At 43.4% G+C, this 20,325-nt stretch overlaps 1 protein-coding gene across 2 annotated transcripts in view; it reads left to right on the forward strand.

Annotated features, from left to right (window-relative positions):
• Positions 1 to 3,988: 3,988 nt before the first annotated feature.
• Positions 3,989 to 20,325, forward strand: part of LOC115473253 (ADAMTS-like protein 2) — a 105,027-nt gene continuing 88,690 nt past the window's right edge. Inside the window, exons 1-2 of one of the 2 annotated variants that reach the window (XM_030208051.1) lie at positions 3,989 to 4,093; positions 5,355 to 5,801. In XM_030208051.1, coding sequence (XP_030063911.1) covers positions 5,709 to 5,801 — 93 coding nt within the window. In that variant the 5' untranslated portion in view covers positions 3,989 to 4,093; positions 5,355 to 5,708. Of the gene's footprint in view, positions 4,094 to 5,354; positions 5,802 to 8,244; positions 8,448 to 20,325 lie in introns of those variants that run through there. The other variant, XM_030208050.1, reaches the window with a different exon arrangement.

A 20,325-nucleotide genomic window follows, 5' to 3' on the forward strand; every position in this document is an offset into this window, starting at 1 on the left:
TCCCTAACTTTATCCAGGCATTTTCTCCCTCCCCCCCACCCTTTCTCCTTTTCCTTCTCCACCCACTAGGCATTCTTTCCCTCTTTTTCTTCTTTCCCCAAGCTGCTCTCTTTCTCTTCCTCACTCCCTTCCCACAGCTGCTACAGTTCACCTGGTCCCATGGTGCCACAGCTCTTCAGTTCCCATAATTCCCTGTTTCCCTGACACCCACAGTATGCCTGCTCTGATCCTTCCTTCTGCATACATCACTTGTCTGTTCCTTGCTGCTGGGTACACATATATGCTAAAATGCACATGCAAATCTCACACTCTGACAACAGACAGGGTGCATTTTATATTTTAACTGTGGGGTGTCTCTGTTCCAAGGCAAGAGGTAACTCAATAGCACGCTAACACAGTAAATAACGGCAGATAAAGATCTGCATGGTCCATCCAGTCTGCCCAACAAACAGGGGTGGACTGACCATTAGGACAATAGGTAACTGCCCGAGGACCCACTCTCCCCAGGCTTCTATCTAGTTTAATCACTTTTGACAGGCGATTAGGGGCCCATGACCCTTATTGTCCAGGGGCCCAGATCGGTATCAAGCTGCCCTTGCCAACAAGGCGGTCAGAGCCACACCCACCACTCTGTTTAGGTTATACTCCTTCATGGGTCATATACATAGCAACCAGTAGCAAACTACATGGTTCAGTCAATAGTGGAGTGGAGTGGCCTAGTAGAGCACTGGTCTTGAAATCCAGAGGTGGCCGGTTCAAATCCCACTATTGCTTCTTGTGATCTTGGGCAAGTTACTTAACCCTCCATTGCCCCAGGTACAAACTTAGAGTGTGAGCCCTCCTAGGACAGAGAAATATCCAGAGTACCTGAATGTAACTCACCTTGAGCTACTACTGAAAAAGGTGTGAGCAAAATCCAAATAAATAAATATGACAAGACAGTGGCCACAGCCAGAAGGATGCTAGACTGCATAGACAGCAATATAACCAGCAGAAAAAAATGAGGTGTTGATGCCCCTATACAAGTCATTGCTAAGGCCCCACTTGGAGTATTGTGTTCAGTTTTGGAGGCCGTATCTTGCTAAGGATGTAAAAAGACTTGAAGCAGTTCACAGAAAAGCAACAAAAATGGTATGGGGTTTATACCACAAGACATAAGAGGGGAGATTTGATGACCTGAAGATGTATACCCTGGAGGAAAGGAGAGATAGGGGTGATATAATACAGACATTCAAATATTTTAAAGGTATTAATATACAAACAAACATTTTCCAGACATGGGAAAGTGCTAGAACTAGAGGATATGAATTTAGATTGCAAGGGGGCCGACTGAGGAATAATGTCAGGAAGTACTTTTTCACGGAGAGGGTGGTAGATACCTGGAATGTCCTCCCGTAGGAGGCAGGGAGATGAAATCTGTAACAGAATTTAAAAATGTGTGGGATAAATACAAAGGAATCCTGTATAGAAAGAATGGAACCAAACAAACTTAGCAGTGATTAGATGGTAATTCCAGCAATGGGAAAAGAAAGCCAATGTCGGGCAGACTCTTATAGTCTATGACCTGATCGTTGGATGGACTGGAGTGGGGCCTTGATGACAGCTTCAGTAGTGAGAGAACAAGACCAGTGCTGGGCAGACTTCTACAGCCTGTGGCCTGAAGATGGCAAGGAAAAATCAAGATCAAATATACATATGTAGTATCTCATCATAACTTGTACTATGAGTGTCTTGAGGGGCAGACTGCATGGATCTTACAGGTCTGCCGTCATCTACTATGTTACTCACGTGCCAATTAAGTTCCAAGTGACCCCAATAATTGATTGTTGGCACCTAATTAGTTTCCACATGCATCAGGGATCCACGCTTATATTGGGGCATCCCGCTTATAGAACCCTGGGAAATAGTGTGCACTCTTTAAGAAAAGCGTACCCTCTTTTCAAGCGGACGAGTCGGAGAAACTTACTGACTTCACGGTAAACCTGGAGGACGTAATGGGGCAGTTCGGCAAACTGAAGAGTAGCAAATCTCCTGGACCGGATGGTATTCATCCTAGAGTACTGATAGAACTGAAAAACGAGCTTGCGGAGCTACTGCTAGTGATATGCAACTTATCCTTAAAATCGAGTGTGGTACCGGAAGATTGGAGGGTGGCCAATGTAACGCCCATTTTTAAAAAAGGCTCCAGGGGAGATCCGGGAAATTATAGACCGGTGAGTCTGACGTCGGTGCCTGGGAAAATGGTAGAGGCTATTATTAAAAACAAAATTACAGAGCACATCCAAGGACATGGATTACTGAGACCAAGTCAGCATGGCTTTTGTGTGGGGAAATCTTGCCTGACCAATTTACTTCAATTCTTTGATGGAGTGAACAAACATGTGGACAAAGGGGAGTCGGTTGATATTGTGTATCTGGATTTTCAAAAGGCGTTTGACAAGGTACCTCATGAAAGGCTACAGAGGAAATTGGAGGGTCATGGGATAGGAGGAAATGTCCTATTGTGGATTAAAAACTGGTTGAAGGATAGGAAATAGAGAGTGGGATTAAATGGGCAGTATTCACAATGGAGAAGGGTAGTTAGTGGGGTTCCTCAGGGGTCCGTGCTAGGACCGCTGCTTTTTAATATATTTATAAATGATTTAGAGATGGGAGTAACTAGCGAGGTAATTAAATTTGCTGATGACACAAAGTTATTCAAAGTCGTTAAATCACGACAGGATTGTGAAAAATTACAAGAGGACCTTACGAGACTGGGAGACTGGGCGGCTAAATGGCAAATGATGTTTAATGTGAGCAAGTGCAAGGTGATGCATGTGGGAAAAAAGAACCCGAATTATAGCTACGTCATGCAAGGTTCCACGTTAGGAGTTACGGACCAAGAAAGGGATCTGGGTGTCGTCGTCGATAACACACTGAAACCTTCTGCTCAGTGTGCTGCTGCGGCTAAGAAAGCGAATAGAATGTTGGGTATTATTAGGAAAGGTATGGAAAACAGGTGTGAGGATGTTATAATGCCGTTGTATCGCTCCATGGTGCGACCGCACCTTGAGTATTGTGTTCAATTCTGGTCGCCGCATCTCAAGAAAGATATAGTAGAATTGGAAAAGGTGCAGCGAAGGGCGACTAAAATGATAGCGGGGATGGGACGACTTCCCTATGAAGAAAGACTAAGGAGGCTAGGGCTATACAGCTTGGAGAAGAGACGGCTGAGGGGAGACATGATAGAGGTATATAAAATAATGAATGGAGTGGAACAGGTGGATGTGAAGCTTCTGTTCATGCTTTCCAAAAATACTAGGACTAGGGGGCATGCGATGAAACTACAGTGTAGTAAATTTAAAACAAATCGGAGAAAAGTTTTCTTCACCCAACGTGTAATTAAACTCTGGAATTCGTTGCCGGAGAAAGTGGTGAAGGCGGTTAGCTTAGCAGAGTTTAAAAAGGGGTTGGACGGTTTCCTAAAGGACAAGTCCATAAACCGCTACTAAACGGACTTGGAAAGATCCAAGATTCCAGGAATAACATGTGTGGAATGTTTGTACGTTTGGGAAGCTTGCCAGGTGCCCTTGGCCTGGATTGGCCGCTGTCGTGGACAGGATGCTGGGCTCGATGGACCCTTGGTCTTTTCCCAGTGTGGCATTACTTATGTACTTATGTACTTACTGTATGTACTCTTTCACATAGGGTGCATTTTGTCGCAAACAACAGCTCCTCCCCAAAGATTTGAGCTCCATTTGATAGGTTGTGATAAGGACGGGCATCAGAAAACAGAGAGGAACTATTCTCCCAAATATTTGCAGGAAGAAAGGAAAATCTAACAAATGTAGAGGAGTGATCCTTGTCCACCCTATCACTACCTAAATTAGCCCCCTCATTGGCTCAGCCTGATTTAAACCTGGGTGAGGAGTTTCCCTGGTATGATATAAAATATAGCCTTGAGCCTAGCAGAAAGGGAGTAGAGCAGATGTGCTGGGATCTTTTGGAATGTGACTTTAATCCCCAGGAGTCTGAACCCCTAACATTGGGAAGAGAGCTCAGACTTGCCCAGAGAGGATCAAATGGAGTGGGTCTAAGTTAAGTGAATTTTGGGGTATGAGTACTATTAATACTTTAATTCTGAGACTTCAGGTGGGGGCAGCAAACGTGATACAGCAGGTTTCTCTGGGTGATTAAAAAGGGAAGGTTTTTATTTTGAGTACTAGAATCTAAGGAATTGAAGCTTTTGGCTAAAAGACATTGCAGTTGTGTTTTGATGAGTAAAGAAAATGAATTTAATTTGCCTTTGCAAAGAGCTAAGTAACTGAATTTTAACTGATTTATGTATTTGCTTTTTTTTGTTTGTTTGTTTTACCTCCCAGCCCAGGAGGTTGGGGAGCTGGTTATACTGATTTCTCACTTGGCCCTGTTGGGAGGCCAGGGTTTGACTTGCATATGATTTGCTTGAGTTTGCAAGCAGAAAGGGAACTGAGCCAGTGTGCTCTGGAACTCATTGCCAGAGGATGTGGTATCAGCGGCTGGTATATTTAGGTAAAAAAAAAGGTTTGGACAAGTTCCTGGAGGAAAAGTCCATAGTCTGCTATTGAGATAGGCTTGGGGAAAGCCACTGCTTGTCCCTGGGATCAGTAGCATGAATCTTGCTATTATTTAGGATTCTTTCTGGTACATGTGACCTGAATTGGTCACTGTTGGAAGAAACATACTGGGCTAGGACTATTGTTCTGACCCAGTATTGCAAGTTCTTATGTTCAATTTTGAGAACTCATTTGTATATAATTGAATCATTGATGGTGTGGGACAGTTTCCAGCCTTTAAGTGGGTCTTTTACTAAGGCGCTCTGGCATTTTTAGTGTGTGGTAAAAATAGGCACACACTAAAGATGCCAATGGGGCTCATTTTCAAACACTTAGACTTACAAAATTCCATAGGTTTTTATGGAACTTTGTAAGTCTAAGTGCTTTGAAAATGAGCCCCAATGTATTCCTCACATGGAAAACAGTATTTTTAATAGCACTCACATCAGCAAGAAGAATTGGAGAGCTTTAGAGGCATATTTTCAAAGCACTTAGCCTCCCAAAGTTCCATACGTTTCTATGGAACTTTGGGAGGCTAAGTGCTTTGAAAATAAGCCCCATAGTGCACTACCCTCCTTACACCCAAATACTGCATGACAAAGTAGTTTCAGATTTTCAATTGAATCAAGTCATCACTCTCCCAAGTTTTTATTCACCTCCTAATGTTACTAATTGAGACAGAGAACTCCATACTATGGATCATACCAGACTGTTGTTGACGTGTTATTTACAAAAAAATGTCTCTCCTCAGTATCTATCTCAGTTGTTCCTTTCTTACAGATTGCTAACAGTCCCTCAACCGGTCATGAAGCGTAATTTATCCAACTGGATTGCTGATTGTATACACTTCTGTTATGAATCATCTCAAGTTTCTCAGTCGCAATCCATTCCATGCATCACAGCTCATTACAAAGAACAGTAGCAGCATCAAATGCTCATCTACAATGAGTTACACCACAAGAAATTTGTTGAGCTGCTACATGGGTAGAAGAGTGGAAACAGAATCAGGCTGTTCAGAAAACAGGCCGAGGATGTCCAATATTTGAAGTAAAGTTTATTGAAGGAAGACTCGATAGTGGTTATGCTAGTGGAGCTGCTACATGGACCACTCTGCACACATTCATCATTTTGTGGATGAGGAGTAATTTCAAGATGCTTCCTTCTGGTGAACAGTCCTGGCCTACAGCCTCTAGAGCTTCAACTCGCCACCACCTCTACTGGCAGCAGGTAATAGACTCTATCTATTTGCTAGTTAATTATATAGTCATATAATTAGCATATACTGTATCTGTCTGTTCCCTTTGGCTTGGGAGTCTTCATTTGTGTGGCTAGATAGATCATTGTCCATGGAGAAAGTAGAGTTGCTTACCTGCAATGAATGTTCTCCGTGGACAAGTGATCTTCCAGCCACACAAACCCTACCACTCTCCCTGAGTTGAAGCAAGCTTTAAATTAACTGACGAACGGCTGTACCACAGTTGGATACATTGTGGCAGGATTACCTGCGCATGCTCAGAAGATTTTTTGAGAATCTTCTGAGCTTGGTCAGCAGCTTGTCGTGGGCATCACTTTATTTGTGTGGCTTGAAGATCACTTGTCCATGGAGAACATCCATTACAGGTAAGCAACTGTACTATCTAGCTCCCTCTGGCTGGCCTGAAGGTTTTCCTCTGCCATGTCCTTCCCATGTGGCAACAGGAAGTTCCGATGGAGGGAAGGACCCCAGGGCTGGCCAGAGAGAGAGAGAGCCTGCTGTAATTGCTGCTAGCAGTGCCTGCTAATGCTGCAAATATGGAGGCCCGTTTGAGCAGAGGGAGGTAGGAAAACTATGCTGGATCCATAGGAGGGAACAGGGAAAAAGAAGGTAAGGAGGTGGTGCTGCACTGCCAGAGGGATTTTGGGGTGACAAAGATGTGGCATGGCACTTGCAACCCTGCAGTAATGCCTATGCCTGCAGGATCCCTCTGGACTGTGTGGCACACCAGAGGAGCAGCCGCAGCACACTGGTTGAAAAACTTGTCTATAGACCTTCGATAGCAAGCCTGTCTTAATGGTTTAATCAGGAACTGTGCTACTGAGAATATTGTTTTTAATGTCCTTGACATACTTCCATTCCTAAGACTCCAGGAGAATGCAAAGGGCTGTATTTTCTGTAAAGCTTTCCTTTTATCTTTTGAAAATCCATGTAGTTATGCAGTGCTGGCTTAATCACTAGGCAGTTGCCTAGGGTGGCAACTTCTAGGAGGCAACTTCGACCAGCTGTAGTCAATAGCTCCTTACACCCACTCAAGCTCAAAAAACCATCAGCACATACTTGTATGGGCAGGAAGGATAGGAAGCTTTCAAATAGTATATTTTGAATAATTGGCTATTTACTCAGGCAAATGGCTTTTGGAAATTGTTTCTACTATGTGTGTATTTGTCACACAGAAGCATAATCTAAGTATTTGGTTTTTTTTTAAATAGAACTATTATTGGGTGATCAAAATCTCAGTGGAGGGTGGGGGCCAGGAGCCTAGGGTCCTGAAAGTTATTTAAGAAGGGTGCTAAACCAAAGGTTCACCTAGGCCCTAGGGTGCCTAATTCCTTTGCACCAGCTCAATAGTTGTCTTCTAATGGTGTTAAGAGTTGAATGGTATGCCCATGGAGGAGTAGCCTAGTGGTTAGTGCAGCAGACTCTGATCCTGGGGAACTGGGTTCAGTTCTCCCTACAGCTCCTTGTGACCCTGGGCAAGTCACCTAACCCTCCATTGTCCCCAGTACAAATAAGTACCTGTATATAATATGTAAACCACCTTGAATGTATGTAAGTCCCATTCCCTTTCCCCTTGGAGATGGAAACCTTACTGCTCTTTATGATTACCCTATTCCTGAACCCCAACTGTATTAGATATTTTTTTCAGTAGCTAAGAGCCATCCCCCTTATGATCTAATGCCACCTTTAATGTGGTTTCTTTAAAGTGCGAGGAAGGGAAGGCTGTGCAAAATAATGATTCCTCAAGAGACAGTCTCCTCCTCCCCTTCCCAGCAGAGACCGGTGAGGGGTGGAAGCAACATTGTAATTGCTTTTGTAGTTAGTATTTGTTCAAACCTGAGCTGTGGAGAGAGCTGGGTTAGTAAGGTGAGAAGGGTGGGACGCTAGGAGGAGCCTTTTGTGGAAAGAGCAGTGGGGGGTTGTAAAGCAGAGAAATGGAATATATTTAGCTATATATTTGCATTTAGCTCATAGAGTCTAGTTTTTCTGAAGGAACCAGTTAATACAGTATGAACGTATCTGGGATCTTTTCCTTCCTTCAATCTGCAGCAGGCTGCCGCCGAGTGCTTTTGTGAAAGCTAACATTAAAGATCAGAAGCAGGCAGATGTCTTAATATCCAGCCGAAATGCATTGGATAGAAGAAGAGGAAAGTTTAGGGGACGAAGCTGGAAATCTGGTATCTTTCCTACAATATAGCTGGATACTATAGAGAAGTTTATTCTGTAATGTAGCTCCCCCCCTCTTCTGAAGTTGGAGGTAGGGGGGAGGGCGAGTCCATATTAATTAGGATTTCTATGGGCTGAGGAGGAGTCAGTGGAAGAACAAATGAGAGCCCTCCAACCCTCCCCGCCTTCTCCTTGCTCGGGTATCTCAGGTTGACTTGTCAATCAAAGACAGAGGAGCGCTGAGACTTGGAACCACGGACCGGGTTGGAAAGGCATTAATTACTCAGCCATGCAGGCTTTCTCTGCTGCTTGTGCCTCTCGCTGCTTTCTGGCTCTGCTGCAGGATGGCCACCTCTGCAGCCTCTCCTGTGGCCTGCTGCTGGCCCTACGGGCGACCTGTGTCTCTGCTGACGCTCCTCAGCCTGCTGTGGGCTCATCCCGTGCACAGTGAGGTAAGGGATCCCCCTCTTCTCGACTTCCCAGTTTGGGATGATACTTGGATCCCCTCGGCTTAGATGTTCTGCTTCAGTGTCACTTTGTTTTTTTTTTCTTCTGTGAGTAGGATAAACCCGCCTCGTTCAAAACGATTGTCCTTGTGCTCCCTTTTCATCTTTGGCTTTGGACTTTCTTTTAATGCCTGAGAGGAAAGAAGAGAGCCTGAAAACCAGGAGAAAGTGGGTGTATTTTTTTTTGGGGGGGGGGGGGTTAGTTGTAGCGAGTGGGGTGGGGGAGACGCGGTGGGTCTGTTCTCTGAGATTAAGGATAGTATTTGGGGTCTACTCTGAGGGGGTTAAGTGCAGTGTGTCCTCTGGGGTTAGGGGTAATATTTGGGGTCTGCCCTGAGGGGATGAGTGCAGTGTATCTGTTCTCTGGGGTTAGTTGTAGCATCTGGAGTTTATTCCAAAGAGGTGGGGGGAGTGCAGTGTGGCTGTTCTCTGGGGTTAGGGTTAATGAGTAGGGGGGTGTTTGCGCTCTTGGGTAAGGGTAGTATTTTAGATCTAGTCTGAGGGGGAGAGAGTGGTGCTATGTTCTAGGGTTAGAGTGTAGTATTTTGGGATTGTTCAGAGAAGTTGAGTGTGGTATATCTATTATGTGGGGTTTGGGGTAGTATTTTGGGACCTAGTCTGAGGAGTGGAGTACAGCATGTGGGTTTAGGGATAATATTAAGGATCTAGTCTGAGGGGGTGGGGTGAGTGCAGTGTGTATGTTATGTGGTGTTGGGGGCAGTATTTCAGGAATACTTTGAGGAGTGGAGTATGGTGTGTCTTCTGTGGGGTTAGGGATAATATTTTGGGTCTGATCTGAGCATTAGGAGTGTGTCATAAATAGTGCTTACACTTTGCGATCACACAGTATGCATTATTTATGACACACATGAAAAATACCAAAATTTCAGGGTCTTTTCCTGTTATTTTGAGCTAAAAATAACATAGCGAATGTCATTTCAAACAAATGCCAAAACAACTGGTTAGAATAATATTTCAATGTGTGTTTATACATTATGCACTAATTTTTAATGTTCACATTTTAGTTTAGTATTTGTGATTTTTAAATTTGCTAAAAATGGAGGCAAGCCTCTTAATGCACAAACAATGCATACAGATGAATCGCTTCAATTACTGGTCTAAAACACCTCCAATTATCTTAACAATATTCCCTTTTAAAGCATTATATTCTTTCCATGAAGAAGCAAATCAATTAGCATTTAGCTTATGATTCATGCCTAAAAGGAGACAAACCAAGTGGCCTAACCAGTAGAAAGAAATCTGAGCATGCTTTTCTACATAATTACTTCCCTTTTCCCAATCCTTTATCCCAGCACCTACTTGTACCTATACACATTGTTATCCACGTAGCATAGGGCAGTTTCCTACCCAGAGGATTTACTACTTTGGGGGCCCTTTTACAACGCTGTGGTAAGAGCTACCGTGGAGTTGGTGTGCACCAATCCAGCACTGCTCCTGGCCTGCTACAGGAGCCAGTGGTAGTGCCACCCCTCCTCCCCCCAATGCGCCATTTCTGGTGCGACAGAAATTTTTTTTTTGCGCTGGGTTAGCATGGGGGCCCTTACTGCCTCCTAAATAGGTGGTGGTAAGGGCCCCCCCCTGGAAATGACTGCGTGGCACAGCCATTACTTGTTTTATTTTGCCTTTTACCCGCCGCACATGTGTGGAAAATCCATGCGCCGATGCTACTGCAGGGCTCCTTTCATCACAACTCATTAAAAGGGGCCCTTAGTTACGTGGATACATTTCTTTGAAAATTGTCCCATGTTGCCTCCAGTTTGTTTATATCACGTCAGAGGCACCAAAGACAATGACATATTTTATGCTGGGGTTTTTTTTTTCATTTGCAAAGCAATAGGATTCATCAAGCTAGATTTATATCCTAGATGTACCATTTGAAAATTCTCACTTTTGGGGATATTCATCCTTGGCATCTCCTCTTGTACTTAGGAGGGGAGGGCAATCTGAGAGGGGGAGGGGTTTGAAAGTGGTATTTGTGTTCTGTGGAGATAAGGGTAGTATTTGTGTCAGGACTGCAGGAGTGAGTGTGGTGTGTCTGTTCTTTTGGGTTAGTGGCAGTATATGAGGTTGATTCTGAGAGGATTAGTGTTTTCTCTTCTGTGTGATTTAGTTTTTGAAGCCTATTGTGAGTTAAATTGAGTGCCTGTTCTAGAGGGTGAATGTAGTATGTTTCTGTCTGCCTGGTTAGTGTTTGTGTTTGTTATGAGGGGTTTAAGGATTTGCTTTCTTTCTACTGTATCATTCTCTGCAGATATGGCCAAGGAAGGGGCGGACTGTAGACTTTTCACTTCAGTGCTTCTCCTCTACCTTGGCCTCATTTTCCTTCTTTTTAGATGGCTCTTACTCAACAGGTATTGCCTGCATTTTGAGATGTAACAGGGTGTGTTAGGGGTCGGTAGGTTTCCAGTGTCATTTATTTTGTTCCCTTCCAGTCTTTGGTGCTAAATTCTAGTCTCTCTCCACAGGGTATAGAATTGTTGGAGGACTGGTGACTTGTTTTTGTAGAATCTGAAAGTCAGTATTAAAAAAAAAAAAAAAAAAAAAAGGCCTGGAATCTCTCTCTAAGGGTCCTGTTTACTAAGCTGCGTTATAGGCGTGTTAGTGTTTTTAACGCGCATTAACTGTGTATACGCCTACAATGTCCCTATAGGTGCCTACACAGTTAGCGCGCACGCTAATTGTAGGTGCGTTATAAATGCTAACGCGCCTGAGTAAACAGGGCTCTAACAGAATACAAAAGTATCAAAATTAAATTGAATTTTCACTGCAACTAATGTGAGTGTCTGGCACCCGGGTATATATGTTGTGCCTATGTGTCTTTATAAAATTAATTCAGGGTAAGTAGGTGCACACACTTAAACCTGCTCTGAAGGTGTATCTGTGCTTGTGCTGCTAAGAAATGGTGGCGCATATGTGTGTACTTTGTAAACTTTGCATATAAGTAGAGCAGTCCTGCCCCTGTTCTATATATTTTCATACCCTCAGGAATGCCTGTGCCTATAGGGAGTAATTCTGTACAATGGACGCTGACGTGTGCCAATTAAACATGTATGTCAATATACGTGTATGTGTGCACATACATGCTGAGGTCTAGATTCTGTAAATGGCCCCCAAATTTGGGTGCCAAAAACGAGCTCTTTTCTAGAAATGGCACTCTTGAGTTGGGCGCTATTTATAGAACAGCACGTATCGCTGGGATCCACGCCCAACTGTGGGCATGAGGATTTACAGCAGCTGAAACCTGATGTAAATCTTTGTGGGTAAATTAGGCTCCGATCCCTCCCCATTCTATGATAGTGCACACATCTTTAGTGTGTGTGAAAATCTAAATTGTTGCCAATTAATGACCATAATTACCACCCAATTATTGGCACTAATTGGCCTGTTACTCCATTAAATAGTGCATGCAGATTAAGTGTGCGCCCAAATTTGAGTACACAATTTTGAGCGCTATATAGAATCCAAAGGATAATGCCCAAAATACCACTTAAACACTGTTCTGTAAATATGTGCATATCTTACATATAGGCAGACTGTGGGTGAGACTCGCATGCATGTAACCTATAGAATACTATAAGTTACATGGGTATCTCCAGCATGTAGAACATTATGGCTCTAGTAAGTGCTTAGGCTTAAATTATCGCTTGTTTACGCTTTTTTCAAAAAATACTAGTACTAGGGAGCACACAATGAAACTACTAAGTAGTAAATTTTAAAACAGAGAATATTTCTTCACTCAACATGTAATTCAACTCTGGAATTCTTTGTCAGAGAATGTGGTAAAAGCACTTTGTTTACCATGGTTTAAAAAAGGTTTGGATAATTTTCCTAAAAGAAAGGCCCATAAGCCATTGTTAAGATGGACTTGAGAAAATTCACTGCTTATTTCTGAGGTCAGCAGCAAAAAATCTATTTTGCTGTTCTGGGATCTTGCCAGGTACTTGTGACCTAGATTGGCCACTGTTGGAAACAGGATACTGGGCTTGATGGACCTTCGGTTTGTCCCAGTATGGTAGCACTTATGTTCTTATAGGCATATGTTTTTGCCATGTTATAGAATTATCCCCCAGTTGTATAAATGTAAGAGCTATGTTTCTGTGTACCTACTTTATATTTGCATATTCCCCAATATGCAAATGTATAAAATGCTCTTCTATGCACTCCAGTCTCTTATAAAATTACCCACATAATGTGTAAAAAGTAATACGAGCTATATTAAAACTGTCTTCTTGATCTGGCCTGTGACTAAGGCCTGTAGTGTAGCGTTTGGTCAGGTCTGACTAAACCTGAGTATTCTGTGGAGGAGATGCACTTAGGCCTAGTAAGACTGCACTTCACAGGCGTATTATCCCAACTTCTGATCAGTTGTGATTCTGTATCTGTACAGGGCTGCCAAGAGGGGGGGGCAGGCAAGATTCCTCCGGCCTGGCCTCCAAGGGGGGGGCCTAGAGCTGAGGTCTGTCTCTCTCCTGCTCCTGTGTGTCTGGACCTGGGTATTGTGTTAATGCGATAACCTGGTTCTAGCACACAGGAGCAGGAGAGTGACAGACCAAGGGAGGAGCAGACGTAGGAAGGGGGGGGGGGCAGCAGCGGCTTGAGTGGGGGGTGTGGAGCTGACAGCAGCCAGAGTGGACAGGCAGCAGCAGTGGATGCAGCCCAAGTGGGGGGGGGCAGTGGCTGCGGCGGCATCCCGAGTAGGGGGATGACAGCAGCTGCAGTAGCCTTGCCCCGGCCCAGCTCTGTCTCTTGACAGCCCTGTATCTGCATGCCCCCTGGTAAGGAGGAAGAGAGGTTTCTTGAGTCAGGGCTGCAGACGTGGCCAGATAGAACCCCCTCTTTCTTTTTCCTTAGAAATACTGAGGAATGATTTTGTTCATGCTTTTTTGCTTCTGAAAATTGTGCATGTAGATTGCACTGTAAGAAGGGAAGGGTTTTGGATTTAGCTCTTGCCTTTTTTCACTTGTTGCTCAAGGCGAGTTACATTAGGTACAGTAGGTATTTCCCTGCCCCTGGAGGGCTTAGTCTGTATGTTCTTCTGGTCAATTTCAGCGCACAAAAGAGGAAGCATGTGTGCACCGGGAAACATGAATGTGAGAGTATATTCAACAGTGTACAGGAAGCATTTACAGGTATAGATATCTTATTACTGGGATTACGTACATGTGGATGAGGCATACATGGAAGGTGTGTAATGCGGGTGCTGTGTGTACATAGGTTGATAAGACTTTGTATGAAAGGTGCATGCCTGCTGGTGATACATGAACAGATGTTTGTATAGGGTTATATTAAAGTTTTGTTCAGGCAGTGGCCATATGGCTGTATATATACTGGGGGTTATTTATTTACACGTTTATATTTCATCTGAACAAAACAGATTACAAAGTAGACAAGTTCTGAAATGATTCGCACTAAAGCTAGTATTCTGTAAAGGGCATTCTGTGCGGAGCAACTTATACAGAATACTAGCTGAGCACACATTTCACATCTAATTTTGGGTGTGAGCATTTTATGCCTGCCAAAGGATGGAAGTTAGGCAGACAAATTCTATAACATCGTGCTTAATTTCTGGGAATGCCACGCTTCTCCCATGGCTATGCTTCCTTTGGAGCTGTGCGCTATGAAATGTAGGTGTGTGTGTTATTATAGGGTGTAGAGCAGATCCGTGTGCAACTAAGTACTGCCGATTAAGTGCTTGTTAACACCAGTAATATTATTAGCACCTAATTAGCTAACTAGAGTACACTGTATCTGCAATCCATGTCCAATTTTGGCTGACCTACACAGAATCTGGAGCACAGTAGTACACAACTTTTCACATTAATAGAATAGAAAAACAATCACTGCAACAATAAAATAATTAGGCCCAATACTCAAAACCCAAAATAAAACAGCAAATAGAAAACATATAGATTATTGAGGTCTTCATACTATGAAAAATAGAAGGTCAAAGGGAAACACGACAAAATATTCAATAGGATACTGGTGATTGGCAATTGGTTGTGTTAAAAAAAAATTGAAGCGGTGCAAAGAAAAGCTACGAGATTGGTATGGGATTTGCGTTCCAAGACGTATGAGGAGAGACTTGCTGACCTGAACATGTATACCCTGGAGGAAAGGAGGAACAGGGGTGATATGATACAGACGTTCAAATATTTGAAAGGTATTAATCCGCAAACAAATCTTTTCCAGAGATGGGAAGGCGGTAGAACGGGAGGACATGAAATGAGATTGAAGAGGGGCAGACTCAAAAAAGATGTCAGGAAGTATTTTTTCACGGAGAGGGTGGTGGATGCGTGGAATGCCCTCCCGCGGGAGGTGGTGGAGATGAAATCGGTAACGGAGTTCAAACATGCGTGGGATATACATAAAGGAATCCTGTGCAGAGGGAATGGATCCTCAGGAGCTTAGCCGAAATTGGGTGGCGGAGCCGGTGGGGGGAAGAGGGGTTGGTGTTTGGGAGGCGAAGATAGTGGTTGGCAGACTTATACGGTCTGTGCCAGAGCCAGTGGTGGGAGGCGGGACTGGTGGTTGGGAGGTGGGGATAGTGCTGGGCAGACTTATACGGTCTGTGCCCTGAAAAAGGCAGGTACAAATCAAGGTAAGGTATACACATATGTGTTTATCTTGTTGGGCAGACTGGATAGACCGTGCAGGTCTTTTTCTGCCGTCATCTACTATGTTACTATGTTACGTATCTCTGTGCGGAGGAAATACTCCCCCCCCCCCCCCCACCAAGTCTTGCTAGGTGCCTTCACATGGTGATGCTGTTTCTTAATGTCTATATCAAATCTCAGCAAGGGGACACCACTGTGCAACTATGAAAGGAAAGAAAAAGGAGGATACATACTGGCCAAATGTAAAAAGGTGCCCACCTATTCCCTATGCTTCGTTCTGTTCTCTGAGTCTGATGTCCTGCACGTACAATGTGCAGGACGTCAGCATGCAACAGAACGAAAACTTTTTTGCCTGCAGGACGAAGAGGGCGTTGACTGGCGGGGATTGGGGTCCCCCGCCAGCAAAACCGAAGGTAGGCGCGGCGGGGGAGGGTTCGCGGGGGGGGGGGTCGAGAGGGTCGTCGTTAGGGGGATTCAGAAGGAAATCTATGGGGGCCCAGGCCCCACGTAGCTACGCCACTGGTTCTGTACAATGGACGCCGACATTTATGTACCAATTAAGCATGTATGTAAATACACGTGTATGTGTGCACATACATGCTGAGGTCTAGATTCTCTAAATGGCCCCCAAATTCTGTAAACGGCTAAATTTAAAACTCCGTTTGGATTTTGAAGGCCCTCAGACAAAATGGGCCAGAGTACTTAAAGAATACGTTAGCTCTTTACACACCTTTGAGACCTCTAAGATCCTCTTAAGGAGCATTACTATCTGTCCCCTTATCAAAGGAAATTGTACGGTGCGATACCAGCGAGCCTTCTTAGGAGTAGCCTTCACATTCTGGAATTTACTCCCAGAGGGGCTGTGTATAACTTGAGACTACCTCAACTTCAGGAAGCAGGTGAAAACCTGGCTCCTCTCCCAAGCCTTTAATACATAGGGTGACTGATTACATACTACTTTGCACCTGGACTAGCTTGCTATGCCCACTGTAACTTAGACCAGTTCCTTATACCTTGATTAACTATACAAAGAACTTAACTTTAGTTTATCCACCCATTTATTTATCTCATCTGACTGTACCACGCATCTTGTCCCCATGTATATATCTGCATTTGGCCCCTCAGCTATATAGTAAGCTGTATTGTAAAAAAAAAAAAAATTAGTATCATGGCAATGTTATTTGAATGATCTAATTGTGTGCTTATTAGATACTCCATCGCTATTATGCTTACATCATATTATATCTCTGTTCTTTGAATTTCGGTGCTGTTAAATGTGTATATTTTTGATCCTGTTTCATGATAGTCCTATTATACATAAGTACATAAGTATTGCCATACTGAGAAAGACCAAAGGTCCATCAAGCCCAGCATCCTGTTTCCAACAGTGGCCAATCCAGGTCACAAATACCTGGCAAGATCCTCAAAAAGTACAAAACATTTTATACTGCTTATCCCAGAAATAGTGGATTTCCCCAAGTCCATTTAATAATGGTCTATGGACTTTTTCCTTTAGGAAGCCATCCAAACCTCCTTTACCACATTCTCTGGCAACGAATTTCAGAGTTTAATTACACGTTGAGTGAAGAAACATTTTCTCCGATTTTGTTTTAAATTTACTACATTGTAGCTTCATCGCATTCCCCCTAGTCCTAGTATTTTTGGAAAGCTTAAACAGATGCTTCACGTCTACCCGTTCAACTCCACTCATTATTTCATAGACCTCTATCATATCTCCCCTCAGCTGCCTTTTCTCCAAGCTGAAGAGCCCTAGCAGCTTTAGCCTTTCCTCATAGGGAAGTCGTCCCATCCCCTTTATAATTTTTGTTGCCCTTCTCTGCACCTTTTCTAATTCCACTATATCTTTTTTTTGAGATGCGGCGACCAGAATTGAACACAATATGTGAGGTGCGGTCGCACCATGGAGCGATACAAAGGCATTGTAACATCCTCATTTTTGTTTTCCATTCCTTTCCTAATAATACCTAACATTCTATTGCTTTCTTAGCCGCAGCAGCACACTGAGCAGAAGGTTTCAACGTATCATCATCGACGACACCTAGATCCTTTTCTTGGTCCGTGACTCCTAATGTGGAACCTTGCATGACGTAGCTATAATTCGGGTTCCTCTTTCCCACATGCATCACTTTGCACTTGCTCACATTAAACGTCATCTGCCATTTAGACGCCTAGTCTCCCAGTCTCATAAGGTCCTCTTGTAATTTTTCACAATCCTCCTGTGATTTATCGACTTTGAATAACTTTGTGTCATCAGCAAATTTAATTACCTCACTAGTTACTCCCATCTCTAGGTCATTTACAAATATGTTAAAAAGCAGTGGTCCCAACACAGACTCCTGGGGAACCCCACTAACTACCCTTCTCTATTGAGAATACTGACCATTTAACCCTACTCTCTGTTTTCTATCTTTTAACCAGTTTTTAATCCACAATAGAACACTACCTCCTATCCCATGACTCTCCAATTTCCTCTGGAGTCTTTCATGAGGTACTTTGTCAAACGCCTTCTGAAAATCCAGATACACAATATCAACCGGCTCACCTTTATCCACATGTTTGTTCACCCCTTGAAAGAAATGTAGTAGATTGGTGAGGCAAGATTTCCCTTCACTAAATCCATGTTAGCTTTGTCTCATTAATCCTTGCTTTTGAATATGCTCTGTAATTTTGTTCTTAATAATAGTCTCTACCATTTTGCCCGGCACCGACGTCAGACTCACCGCTCTCTAATTTCCTGGATCTCCTCTGGAACCTTTTTTAAAAATCGGCATTACATTGGACACCCTCCAGTCTTCCAGTATCACATTCTATTTTGAAGGATAAATTACATATTATTAACAATAGCTCCGCAAGCTCATTTTTCAGTTCTATCAGTACTCTGGGATGAATTCCATCCGGTCCAGGAGATTTGCTACTCTTCAGTTTGTAGAACTGCCCCATTACATCCTCCAGGTTTACAGAGAATTCATTAAGTTTCTCCGACTCGTCTGCTTCGAATACCATTTCCGGCACCGGTATCCCAGCCAAATCTTCCTCGGTGAAGACTGAAGCAAAGAATTAATTTAATCTTTCTGCTACGGCTTTCTTTCCTGATTTCCCCTTTTACTCCTCGGTCATCTAGCAGTCCAACCGATTCTTTTGCCGGCTTCCTGCTTTTAATATACCTAAAAAGAAATTTTATTATGTGTTTTTGCCTCCAACGCAATTTTATTTTTTTTAAGTCCCTCTTAGCCTTCCTTATCAGCGCTTTATTTTCAGTTGGTTCCTTCCATTTTCTGAAGGATTTTCTTTTAGCTCTAAAAATTCTTTCACCTCACTTTTTAACCACGCCGGCTGTTTGGTCTTCTGTCCTTTTTTAATATGTGGAATATATTTGGCCTGAGCTTCCAGGATGGTGTTTTTGAACAGCATCCACGCCTGATGTAAATTTTTGACCTTCACAGTCGCTCATCTAAGTTTGGTTTTTTTTTGTTTTTTTTTTCACTGTTCTCATTTTATCACCCATTATTATTGTGTTGCCCAGTTTGTTCGCTTCCCTAATTTCCTTTTAACATTTCTGCATCCGTCTGTTCATCCCGGCCAGGCGGACGGTAGTACACTCCTATCACTATCATTTTCCCCTTTACACGTGGAATTTCAATCCACAGTGATTCCAAGAAGTGTTTTGTTTCCTGCAGAATTTTCAATCTATTTGATTCAAGGCTCTCGTTAATATACAATGTTACCCCTCCACCAATTCGATCCACCCTATCACTACGATATAATTTGTACCCTGGTATGACAGTGTCCCACTGGTTATCCTCCTTCCACCAGGTCTCTATTAGATATAATTTTTCATTTAGTGCAATATATTTTAACTCTCCCATCTTATTTTCTAGGCTCCTGGCATTCACATATAGACATTTCAAAGTATGTTTGTTGTTCCTATTTACATGATGCTTAGTACTTGACAGTATTAATTTGCAATCTTTTCTCTGATTTTTATTTTTATTTAAGGACACCTGATCTACTACGGTCTCTTTTGCAACCTATCAGGATACCCTATCTTCCCTGTTTTGGTGATTATCTTTGAAAGATACCTTATCCCGAACCATGCTCTTTTGAGCGACTGTTGATGTATGTCAGAAATCTTCTACAAGGAAGAGATCTATCATAGGTAGTGACCCTGACTTATGGAACAAGGTACTACGTAGGATCAGAATGACCAAGAGGATTTTGCAAGTTTCCTGAATGTGAAATAATAATCTATTCGATCACTATTTGTTAAGTAATTAGGCTACTTTTAAAACATTGATTTAGCTAGTTGATTTATTTGGTGAAATTGTTATTGGGATTCTGGCCCAATTTTATTCTTTTCAGGTCTGCCTTGAGCCACATCTAGCTAAAGCGGAATAAAGTGACTATCTTGCTTATTTTCGAAGGAGAAGGGCACCCATTTTCCGACACAAATCGGGAGATGGGCGCCCTTCTCCTAATGGCGGCCAAATCGGTATAATCGAAAGCAGATTTTGGCTACCCTCAACTGCTTTCCGTTGCAGCGCTGGCCAAAGTTCAAGGGGGCGTGTCGGCAGTGTACCGAAGGCGGGATGGGGGTGTGGTCGTTAAGAGATGGCTGTCCTTGGCCGATAATGGAAAAAAGAAGGGTGGCCCTGACGAGCATTTGGCCAAATTTACTCGGTCCATTTGTTTTCAGGACCAAGTCTCAAAAAGGTGTCCGAATTGACCAGATGACCACCGGAGGGAATCGAGGATGACATCCCCGTACTCCTCCAGTGGTCACCAACCCCCTCCCACCCTAAAAATTTTTTTTTTTGCCAGCCTCTATGCCAGACTCAAATGTCATACCCAGCTCCATGACAGCAGTATGCAGGTCACTGGAGCAGTTTTAGTGGGTGCAGTGCACTTCAGGCAGGCAGACCCAGGCCCACCCCCCCCTACCTGTTACACTTGTGGTGGTAAATGTGAGCCCTCCGAAACCCACTGTACCCACATGTAGGTGCCCCCCCTTCACCCCTTAGGGCTATGGTAGTGGTTTATAGTTGTGAGGAGTGGGTTTTGGGGGGATTTGGGGGGTTCAGCACCCAAGGGAAGGGAGCTATGTACCTGGGAGCAATTAATTAAGTCCACTGCAGTGCCCCCTAAGGTGCCCGGTTGGTGTCCTGGCATGT

This window comes from Microcaecilia unicolor, chromosome 6, assembly GCF_901765095.1.
Source record: "Microcaecilia unicolor chromosome 6, aMicUni1.1, whole genome shotgun sequence".
NCBI classification, from domain to species: domain Eukaryota; kingdom Metazoa; phylum Chordata; class Amphibia; order Gymnophiona; family Siphonopidae; genus Microcaecilia; species Microcaecilia unicolor.